The sequence below is a fragment of the Solanum tuberosum genome, unplaced genomic scaffold, assembly GCF_000226075.1.
Source record: "Solanum tuberosum cultivar DM 1-3 516 R44 unplaced genomic scaffold, SolTub_3.0 scf00376, whole genome shotgun sequence".
Taxonomy (NCBI): Eukaryota; Viridiplantae; Streptophyta; class Magnoliopsida; order Solanales; family Solanaceae; genus Solanum; species Solanum tuberosum.
Window position 1 is genome coordinate 210330 of NW_006239305.1, and position 12157 is coordinate 222486.

Below are 12157 nucleotides of genomic sequence, written 5' to 3' on the forward strand. Positions count from 1 at the left end.
TGCTAGTTTAGCTTAGATTAGTGTTACTTGCGAGTACCTGTGGTTTTCGGTACTCACCCTTGCTTCTACACAATTGTGTAGGTTGACAGCTCTCTCAGATTCGGCTTAGTATTTTTCTTTAGCAGATTGAGCTTCGGGACATACTCGAGAGGTAGCGGTTCATTCCAGACGTGCCCTTGAGTTATCTTTACTTTCAGTTTTGTTCTATTCGAGAACTATACTTTGAGACTTATATATTTTTATTCGAATTCTGTATTTAAAGGTTTGTACATGTGACAACCAAATTCTGGGTAGTGTTGAGTCTCAATTAAAGTCTTCCGCTTATTTATTATCTTTTATTCTCGTATTTCTACTTCTCTATCGTTGTGGTTGGGTTAGGCTGACGTGTCCGGTGGGAAATGGACACGTGCCATCACATTCGGTTTTTGGGATGTGACACACAATCCTTCATTTTTTATTCACACTTTTAAAACTCAACATCGAATGGTAATCTTGATAACTATTTCTTTTTGTATTACTGAGTAATGGAGTTGTAATTCAAATTACTTTCCAAAAGCTTATAATACTGCATGGGTGAACCAGAAAAAAGGATTTAGCAGATTTTTGATGTACAGATGGCTTTGTTAGAGGGTCTTGTAATTAGTTTCTAAAAGCTTATAAATACATCTTCCTCATATAAAAAAAAGGTAATTTGCCTCGTTTTAGATTGAATTGTCACCCAAAAATAGAAACGAGAAACACCCTAGACAGGGGCGAATTTATGTGTTAAATTTGGGTCAACGGAACCCGTGGTCATCCAACTAAACTCGATATATTACTTGTATAATTATTAAAGGATATATTAAATTAAAACTTGTGGAACCCGTTCTGAAAATGGCTGGATGGTTCACAGGTTTGACAGCCAGATTTCAACACCAAGGTCTCAAGTTCGATCCCAGCCAGCCCCCATTTGCTTCAATTTATTTTTATTAACTAAAAACACGTTGTTCATTAAAAAAAAAAAAGTTCTAAAATCCTTCAAAAGTTTCCTTCCCGCCCACTTTTCAAGTTTCAACAATGTTTTTCTTCTCTTTTCAAATTTGTCATTTATTTCCACACAAAGAAAAGCTTCATGTCTCCAATTTCAAGTCAAGAATCTAGAAAAATCATCATTGTCAAAGTTCGAGGTAATTTCTTTTTAGTTTATGATTTCTCTTTTTAATAAACAAAGTAACAAAAAAAATCATCATTGCAATGGTGCACCCGTTTTCTTGAAATCCTGGATTCGCCTCTGACCCTAGATAGGAACACTTTCTCTTGTAAGGGAGTTTTCAAACAAACTAAAAATTCAAAGTTCCTCTCCCTCCTGTTAAGATGATGATTTTCTGATCGAACAAGAATGAATCAATGCTAGTTCTATAAGAGGTAACAAAAAATAATCGACTTAACACAAATATAAATTGGTTGGCAAATAAATAATGAATATCAAATAGTTTAATATACAAACTAATATGTTCATGTGTGATTTTACCATTACGTTATATTGCTGCATATAACATTTTCTTCCATGAACTTGATCAAAATGATAGAGTAAGGGCACAACATGAGGAAATAATTTGCCACACACTCGACATGCAATTAAATTAGTATAAGTCACCGTTATGTTTCTCTTAACTAAGTTGAATCATATATTATTTAAAATGGAACCTCCTATCTTCAAAGTTGGATTACCATTTTCCCCTCCACTAAATCAAAATTTAATTAAATAATAATATTTTAAGTGTGTTACCCTTTTCTGCATGGTTTTTCTCTTTCATTAGTTCTACTAAGTAATTATTATTAAGTATTTTTTTATATAAAATTAGTTTTCGAATATGTGCGTTGCATGTGTATTTCAAGTGATTTAGTAAAAGATTCTGCATAATCACATAAAATTGTTGAAAACATTTTATCACTAAATGCACTATATAAGTAAAACTTCATGAATATGGTACTTTGATCAGTAACATGAAATTTGACATATAAAATAAAAATATATCAAGGCTCATGTTTGTAACCAGTGGCGGATCCAGGATTTAGACTCCGTGGGTGCCAAATAGACTTATCAATTAAATTAATTTTATATTTGATTAAATTATTCATCTTTTCGATATAAATTAATTTTAGTTCTCTAATTTTTCTTAAAAGAACGTGTGCAGCAATTTCCTTTTTCTTAAAAAAATGTCTTTCTCAAAAAAATAGGTACAAATGGGATTCGAACCCGCAACATCAGCCTTCTAAAGTTGTCCTCCTACCGTGGCACCACAAGCCAATTTTGTTCTGTGGGTGGCACGCTTTATATAATTATAAATATTATATATATATATACCTATGTATATATAGAGTTTCCGTCGAAGTTCGGGGGTGGCGTGGCACCCCCAGATGCCTTAATAGATCCGCCACTGTTTGTAACACCAATATCACTATTATATAATTAAAATATTATTTTTAATTATATATTTAATTAAATTTCTATTTAGTAGAGGGAAAAAATGGTAATCAACTTTGAAGATAAGAGTTTTCCCACTTTTAATAATTTATATGAGATGACTTTGCTTAGTTAAGAGAAACATAATGGTGACTTCACTAATTTAATTGCATGTCGAGTGTGTGACAAAATATTTCTACATACTGTGTCACTATTCTATCATTTTGATCAAGTTCATCAAAGAAAATGTTATATGCTAGCAATGTACAACGAAATGGTAAAATCATACCTGAATATATTTGATATAATAATTTGATATATTTATTTACTGACCAATTTTTAATTTTGTTACCTCTTTTAGGACCGACTATGTTTCATTCTTGTTCGATCAGAAAATCATCATCTTGATAGGAGGAAGAGGAACTTTGAATTTTTAGCTTGTTCGAAAACTTCCTTGCAAGGTAAAGCGCTCCTATTTAGGGTATTATTTCTCTCTTCTATTTTTGAGTAACAATTCATTCTAAATCGAGACAAATCAGCTTCTTCTTTTTCTATATGAGGAAGATGAACTTTAAATTATTAGTTTATGTGAAAAACTTCCTTATAAGGGAACCGATCATAACCAGAGTGTTTCGACATTTTCTTTTAGGAAAGCAGTTCATTTTAATTCGATCGGCAAATCATATTTCTTTAGCATTATGTTCCTTAACTCTATGTTCAAAGATGACAATAAGCCTTATGTTATTTTGTCCAGGATAAGCAATGAACTCTTTTTGCTTATAAGACTTACTAGTTTTTGAACATGTACGTTACACGTGTTCATTTTTAAACACGTGCGTTGTATGGCCCCTACTCTTCCATGTAATAAAGTTCATAGTGATAGGTGTGGTTGGTCAGCACCTCCTCTATGATGGGACCATAATAATGAGACATGTCGTGACATTTTTCAAGCCAGGTTAGTCTATTAATCTGAAATGACTTTTAAGTCAAAAATAGAAGTCAAATTGAAATGACTTTGAAGTCAGAAAATAAAAGTAGGGGATATCTATTTTTAATTTTTGACTTATTTTAAGTTATGTTAAACTTATTTTATATTATTTTTGACACATTTTAAGTTATTTTTTATATTTGTCAAACACTTCTAGAAGTCAACACTGTAAAAGTAAGTTTCATCAACTTTTAAGTCAATCCAAACACCTATTAGTCTATTTCATGGTCTAACTTGTCTGTTCCGAGAATCACCAGACTACGATAATCTAAATTAAATAATTAATTACACAATATTGTCCGTCCTTTACATATATAAATACTTCCATAAGATTTTGCATAATCACACAATATTTTTAGATTTTTTTCAACTACTAACCCGCGAAGTGACCATGATAATGGGATATGTCGTTACATTTTTTCATGTTAGGTTAGCCAATTAATGACCATCCAGATAATAAATGATAATCTCTAATAACTTGAATAAATCCGCACTTTAATTTACTTAACTAACCGACAAATCAACAATTAATTTTATTTTCCTGTTTAACATGTAATAATACTTTGTCAGTTCATACTTTTGTCGTTTGTCCTAATACCTCCACTCTAGTAATTACCAAGTGTCATAAAATATAATAATGACAAGTTTTAGTCTATTTCATGGTCTAACTTATTTGTTCCTGAGAATCATCAGATTACGATAATCTAAAACAATTAATTAATTACACAGTATTGTCCGCCGTTTACAAATATAAACAGGGATGGATCTACCGTCTAAAGTAGGGATTCAGACGAACCCAATAGTTTTCCGTAAATTTTGTATTTGTCTTAGAAAACAGGGTAGAGTTACATTGATTTTTTTATTTGATTTGAAAACTTTCTTACATGAAAGCGCCCCTATCGAGGGTATTTCTCCTTTTTTTTTGGTGGCAATTGATTCTAAATCAAGGAAAATCACCTTTCTTATATGAGAAAAATGAACTTTGAATTATTAGATTATGTGAAAAACTTTCTTACAAGGAAAGCGATCCTAACCAGAGTGTTTCTAATTCTCCTTCACAAACCAATCTTTCTCTGATTTGGCTTCAATGAAGTTATATATGATCTGAACATCCCCCAAATTGGTAGGAGTTGTTTGCTTCTAAAATTGTCTGAAATTAGAAAAACTAGAGGAGGAAAAAAATTAGAGATAAATACTACATTTCACCAGCAACAAATTGTAGCTCACTATATGTAAAACCTACTAATGAGCAAGCAATTAGCTAACCTATTTTATCTTAGAGGCTCTTGATCACTTGCAATTGTTTTGATTTGAGTAAAGGTAGAAAATGACATGTAATTAATGGTTTCAAGATTAAAAGGAAATAATTGAAAAGAGATTTACTATTCAGATTTTTTGAACAATGAAATAGAACAGAAGAGGAAAAACTAATTCTCCTCCACAAGCATATCTTTCTCTTGTTTGGCGCCAGCTACTTTATTATGTATACAAACTATCAAGGTGTGTATATATGTTCATATCCTGACTTTGCTTTCATTCTATATCAGCGTAATGATTCAGCTTCTCTTATAATTGTATAAATATGTACTATTTACTACTTTATCAATTCACAATATCTATCGTCACCATCAATGAATAAATAATTTATTTCAAGATATGGCACCTATCAGATCAGCCATTCTACCCTTATAAGGTATGACTAATTAAGATGATTAAAATCGGGAAAAGAACATGTTTAAAGTTAAACTAATGGATAACACATGAATGAACAATATATGACATATGAACATTAAAAGCCTATAGCACCCGTTATGCCAAATTTTTTTTAGCAAAAGCAAGAATCTTTATTTCACAAAGACAAGCACATGACTTTCCTCTACAAGTACAACAATTCCTCCGGCAAATAAAATCAATGAAAAAGTTAAAGTCTAGAATGCATTCTTCTAGCAAATAAAATCACTGAACAAGTTAAAATTTAGAAATGCATTCCTCCTGCAAGAACTAATTGCCAAAAACACCCACGACAACATAATTAGAATTCTCCAAACTCTCCACTAATCTCTTAAAAAAAGCTTTAACTCGAATAGTCTCAAGATATATAATGGTAACAATCTTTATCCTTGCTAGATTCAGTAAAGTAAATACCTCGGGACTTAAATCTTGAGTTAAATCAAAGATAGAAAGGAAGAACAAGGCTTACTTTGAGCGAATATCAACAAGATCTTTATGATAAGGATATAGCAGCAAGTGCCTGTAACATTTTAACATTAGATTGTCTTGGTATTAACAAGAATATGGAACAATAACAGTATAAATAAAAATTAAGTGGAATGAGTTGTTGTCTAGATGCATTCAACTTATCCCTTTATAAGACTCACTATCTAGTTGTTTGAATAGTGATTTAAGTTTCTTCAATTTTAATAACACAATCCTTATATCACTCTACTACTGAGTGAAACTATTTTAAGTGTTAAAAATATGAAAGGAGGATTGATGGAATGGGTGTTCTGGCTCAAGTTAAACACTATAAAGGAATGCTCAGGAGAGATTGATTTTCCATATTCAGTTCTTACGTATCCATATTGAAATAACCAAATTAAATTATGTAGTGTCCTATTTATTCTACTTATCACTCTATTGCTTTTTACTTGCCTTTTAGACCATATGTAATAATCTCATTTCCATGGGAGCTTATTCAATGTAGTTTCTAAATGCACTCTGAGAAGTTCCTTATTTTAGCAGATTATTGAAGCTTATTTCAGGACTTTGAAATATCCCTTATTTCATTTTATTACTATGTTATTGATGTGTAACGATCTGATTTCCGTTGTTAGGGAAAAATCAATGGAGAAAGAATTTGAGTCAGAAAACTTTTAGTATTAATTTGGAATCCCCTAACCTAGTCCAGATTTAGACGAAATCGGAGTCAGTAGGGTTTAGGGAAATATGGTAATGAATGAGAGACCTAATTATGATTTGGACCACATGAGTAGATAGCTAAGACGTTAAGGAACCCGTACGACTTTACGGAATCGAATTTGGGCGAGTAGAACTCCCGAAAATGATTTTAGCGTGAACGGGTAACATCTTGTCTCCGTGTAGGCCGCCAGAGCGGGATTGGTGCCGCCAGCGCAGGGCCACTGTAGAGGGATGGATCCCGCTGTAGCGGGATAGACGCGATTTAAATCGGAAATAAAATCCTAAAAACGTTATTTTCTGCAAAAGTTCGTTCTTAAGAGCTAAGAAACGACCTAGGGCTATTTCTTGAAGGTTTTCCACCTCTTCTTGCACTAAAGATAAGGATTTTACTCCCCTAATCCATTTTTCGATCCGTAGAATTTGGATTCTTGGTTAATTACTATTGGGGGAGGGGTTTGATCTGAAACTAATGATGGAAAAAGCCCTAAATTGGGTATTAGGATCTTGGGTTCGGTCTAGGGTTATTGGGTTTGTTATAATTTGGATAATTAGATCATTGATTGTTGATCCTTGCGTATATTAATTATTTGTAGACCTAGAACAAACAGAAAGAATTTGAAAAGGGAAGATTCAAGTGTCTTATGGGATTCAAGCTTGGATTCGAGGTAGGTGGTGGTTGTGATTCTATGATTGTGTGATATATGATTGTTCTTGCTTCATTATGATACTTGTATGAATATGAACGTTGCAATGTTGATCACACTTGTTGTAACTAAGATAATGAATGATGATTGCCATGAATCATCACTTGTTGTATGATTGTGAGAATACACATTGTGATTGTGATTGTGGTGTATGAATGGGATCGGTTGCCACGTTTCGGCATAAATATGGGATCGGTTGCCGTGTTCCGACATAAACATTGGATTGGGTACCACGTTGAGGACCATTGAATTGGGTTCCGTGAGAGGACCATTGAATTATGTTGTGTATCTCTACTTGTGATGATTACGTTTATATCTAATGATGATTGATATTGGAAGACTGTATATTGTTGAGCATGTGATAACCAATGTGTATTATTGAGAACATGGAATGTTACATTGATTATGAAAAGATGACTAATATTGTATATGTTCGGTATATGTCTGTTTTATAATGTTGGGGTTACTTGCATGTGTTTCACTTATTGGGATAGCCGCGTGATCCTACCAGTACACGGTGATTGTGTGTTGATACTGCACTTGCTCTTATTTTGTTAAGTACAGGGCATCTTTCGGCAGCTTTTGACAGACCTCGCTTAGAAGATCAGTGATTGCCGATTCGAATTCAAGGGTGAGCTAGTTCTTCCGGGCTGCCTTGAGTTCTCTTTTTGTTTAGTCCATCCTATTCGGACTTAGACTAGTTCTTTAGATGATTTTCTTGTTTAGATTTATGAATCTTGTTAGAGTTTTGGTACATTGACTTTCAGGTTCTAGGTTATTTCTTCCGCATTTGTTTAGTTTAGTTGTTAGATCTTTTGTTGAAGTTTATGGGAACTTCCTTATTTAGTTATTTAAACCTGCTTCGATAGCTTTAAATTGTTAGTTGGTTAGTAGTTATGGTTCTCCCACCGGAGGGTTAGTGTGGGTGCTAATCACGACGGTCTGGGTCGAGACATGAAGTTTTGCATAATTTATAATGAGTTCACATAATTGAATTTAAGTGTTTAGCGACTAACCATAATTTTGAAAAGTTCATAGTTGATAGTCTAGCCCACATATACATAATGATTGTAAAGCAGCAACTCATTGTACCACATCTAGCCTAGACTTTATAGTGTATAAACTGATCATTCTCTCCTTGAACAGAAAATTTTGAAGATTATTAATGTCTAATATGATATTTTTGGCTTAAATAGAGAGGCTATATTAATAAACTCTCAACTCGAGTACATTTCAAGTGAGAAAAACATAAACAACCGCTTTAGAATATCAATCGCAAAATCAAAAAGAAGTTATGTATCAGACAAGTTCAAAAGATCCTAAATCGGAATACCAAAATCAACCAGAAGCAGCTTTTTAGCACTAGATTCAATATTACACTAACATTATTTATTACCAAAAAATGAACCAAACAAAAGTATAAACAGAAAAATTATATATCAACACATTTTTCTGGAAAAAAAACTATTGTGCAAGTGAGAAAAAGAGATATACCTTTTACCTAAGAGAAAGAGTCGGTAGTCAATAGTCACAAACAATGAAAGTTAGTTGTTGTGTAAAACAAAAACAAATCAGTGTGTAATCTACTTCACAAAAGAAAATAAAATAAATCAATGTAAAATGCTTGAACCCTAAGCCCAAATTCTTGTTTGAACCCTAACCCCAAATTCTTGTTTGAACCCTAACCCCTATTTTCAAAAAACTTTACTTCTAAAAACCCCTCTTTTCAGAATACTCAAATTGCCCCTATTTTGAGAAAAGCCCAACCTTACTTCGAGCTAATGAAAATTGAAAGAGTTGAGAGTTAAAATATCTTATTTTCAAAACACCCAAACTGTTAAAATTCCTATTTTCAAAACTCCCAAACTGTTAAAATCCCTCATTTCAAGCTAAATAAAATGAAAAGAATTGAGAGTTAGATGGAGAGCTAAATGAAATTGAAATGGAGATAAGAGTTTGGGAGCTTACCTATTGAGATGGAGATGGAAAGAGATGAAAGCTTCATTGGAGATGGAAAGAGAGGCTTTGGAGTGAAAGAGTGAGTTTCTTTGAAATAATTTTATGCCCTAGAATATATGACTTTAAAAAATATTGTAACGAGTTTAATGACGGATTATAACGTCCGTCACTTTCAAATAAATGTATTTATTTAGAATAAATTTTAATGACGGATTTTTTCGTCAGTATATAATAGAATTTTTTAAAAAAATAAAAATCGAGCGACCTTTTTTTCGTCACTAATTCGTCACCCAATATTAATTAAATTTGTCACCCCATACCCGTTTTTTAGTAGTGATTCTATTTTAGGAAAACGAATTATTTTAATTCGATCAGCAAATTATGTTTCTTATGCAAGGAAAAGATTCTCTTGATTATTAGTTTACTTCAAAACATCCTTACCACAGAAAGCACTTCCGACAAGAATGTTTCTCCATTCTCTTTAAGGGAGGCAATTTATTTGAGTTCGATCAATAATTCACATTCTTTATAGGAGGAGGAGGAACTTTAAATTCCTAATTTATTTAAAACTTCCTTATAGGGAAAGTGCCCCCGACCAAATTGTTTATCAATTTCTTTTTAGGGTGAGGATTTATTTTGATTCGATTAGCAAATCACCTTCCTTAAAACAATCTCGACCAAAGTGTTCCTCTTTTCTCAAGCTCAAACCAAAAACATTGGGTTAAAAGTTGAGAGATTACATCCAACCAATTGATCCATTTGGTTTATATATCTGATAATACAAACTCAATTAATTTAGATTTGTCTTCCGTATAGTCTATTGATGGAGGAAGAACTCTCGATTAGAGATTACTTATTCTGAGGATTCAAACGACACTTCTACATAAGAGTGAATGAATCTCATTCATCTCAAACCCTCTCGAGAACATTTTTTTTTCCTCCAATCTCTTGAGAGGTTCCTTCACCCCTTGCTAAGTCGACAAATGATTCAAATACTTTTCGTTGTTTTTGGTACAATTCTTACAGTAGTAAGCACTTTCCATTGGTCTACAAATGCTTTTTTTTTTAAATACTATCGTTGTTTTTAATTTATATTCCTCAAATGCATGCAATTTTGCAATTAAAATAGCGATACAGTCCCTCGATTTTTGCAACAAAAAAAAAAAGAGAAACAAAGTGAAAAACTCTGTCGGTTTTTCTTAAGAAAAAATTAATTTTTTTATAATTATTACGCGAAAAATAACCAATGGATGCCTGTCATTTTTTTTTAAAAAAAGTTATAAAAATATCTACGGATTCCGTTGGAGTTTTACGTTTTGTTAGTAGTGTATTTTGAGTTTATCTCAATAATGGGCTGCTAATTGGGTTAATTATTCTTTTAATAACTTAGACTTAAGTTAGTCACACACTCGCACAACTTAAAGAAAGTTTTGAGTTTCGCCTCACCACACCTATTATCAAAAAAAACTTTCACGTGTTAGGTTCATAAAAAGAATCTGATCCACACATACGTGAGCGTATTGTTGATATAATTAAATAAATTAAACTATGTCTATTTTAATAATTTAATTTTTAAATGAGAAATTTCAAGTTTGAATTTTATATCAAAAGTCGGTGAGAGCCCAAAATAAAAATAAAAAATGAAAAAAAGGGGTAGGTGTGTGTGTGTTGTGGGGGGGGGGGGGTTGGAAGCAAAAAACATTAGGTTGAAAGTAACTAGTAAGAAAATAAAAGGCAAGTCAATATCATTCCTTATTTACAATGACAGCTATCATGAGTCTGAATAAAACAAAATAAATACATATTATTCATATAACAATATCTAATTAGCTTGAACTTGAACCATATATAATCGAGTCGATTATTAGCCCGTTAAGAATGCACAAAGTCTCTTCATTCCACAGCATCATCAGCTATATGAAGCCAAAATCTTTGGAGGAGCTCTACAATCTCTTCATCTCTGAATATTGTAACATGTTATAGTAAGTATCAAAAATAAATTAATCATATGGTTGTATTAATAATATTATATGTATATATATGTTCTAATTATTACAATAATAATGTTACATATATATACCTTGATTTAGAAGGAGACTTTGGGGGTTGGTGACAAAAACGAGGGCCTTCATCATATCCTTCACATGTGATTTCTCCATATTCATCTCTATAACAAACTACACCCGTTGACTTATCTTCAAATACCTATATATTCATATAATAAATATATTACGAAAAATCAGTAGATGTTTGTACATGAATTGGTTGATATTTGGAAAAAAAATTATTACTAATAAGTGAAATTGAGTTGATAAAGGCTATTTGAAATTTAAAGTTTTGTGTTTGGACATGAAAACACAGTAGATTTTTTTTGAGTGAAAACTTCTAAATTATCTATTTTTAAACTTAAAATTTCATATTTCAAGTTCATAATTGAAATAACGCGTAAGTTTGATAAACAATCACTTAAAATAATCTTCAAATATTATTTCAAAATTTTAAAACAAAATCTATAGATTGGATGATTAGTCCTCCTACTTATTAGATCGAATCAATACGTTCTAAACAGAAAGAAGGATAAATAAACAAAGATAATCATGAAATACTCTACCAAATGCATCTAACTCAATTCAAAACTTAGCTCATGAATGAAGAATTGCTCAAATTCATATAAAGAAACTATTCATTTCTATTTCACGTCCAAAACTGGACATATGATGTATGGACAATTTAATATGAAGGTCCAACATCAATTCATAATAGTTGAGATGAGTCATATTCTGATACATATCAAAATAGACTCTAGGCTTAATATAATTTGATATAATATCAAAGCAGACAAAAGTTTTAGGAATCGAATTCCACCATCACCATTATTAAATAAAATGAAATACCTTAAGCTCATTTTTCGAAGTTAATTTGATTTGACACGGATTGGTTGATGTTATTGTTGTTGATGATGATGATGAGATGTTTGAAATATTATCATGAATACTTGCAAATACCACTTGTCTGTGGACAGGCAGCCTTTTTGTTCTTGTAGTAAAAGATGATTTTGTAATTAGAGAAGGTGTTGAAAGAGAGTTTACCACAGCCATTGATCTTAATGAGGAGAGAAAAAAAAGAGTGAGGATAGGAATG

General features: G+C 31.8%; 1 protein-coding gene across 1 annotated transcript; it reads right to left on the reverse strand.

The window, feature by feature from the left end:
- Positions 1 to 10736: 10736 nt before the first annotated feature.
- On the reverse strand, positions 10737 to 12157 carry LOC102588314 (uncharacterized). The gene is made up of 3 exons (XM_006362039.2): positions 11911 to 12157; positions 11097 to 11221; positions 10737 to 10976 (listed from the first exon to the last, which is right to left on the reverse strand). The coding sequence occupies exons 1-3, from the start codon at positions 12112 to 12114 to the stop codon at positions 10910 to 10912; spliced, it is 396 nt and encodes a 131-aa protein (XP_006362101.1). The 5' UTR covers positions 12115 to 12157; the 3' UTR covers positions 10737 to 10909.

Bases quoted from the DNA above. Each gene is read 5' to 3' on its own strand.
- LOC102588314 (XM_006362039.2), bottom strand. From the start codon at position 12,114: ATGGCTGTGGTAAACTCTCTTTCAACACCTTCTCTAATTACAAAATCA. The intron at 11,222-11,910 runs GTATTTCATTTT...ATGAATATATAG, and splicing joins CTTCGAAAAATGAGCTTAAG to GTATTTGAAGATAAGTCAAC. The intron at 10,977-11,096 runs GTATATATATGT...TACAATATTCAG, and splicing joins AAGTCTCCTTCTAAATCAAG to AGATGAAGAGATTGTAGAGC.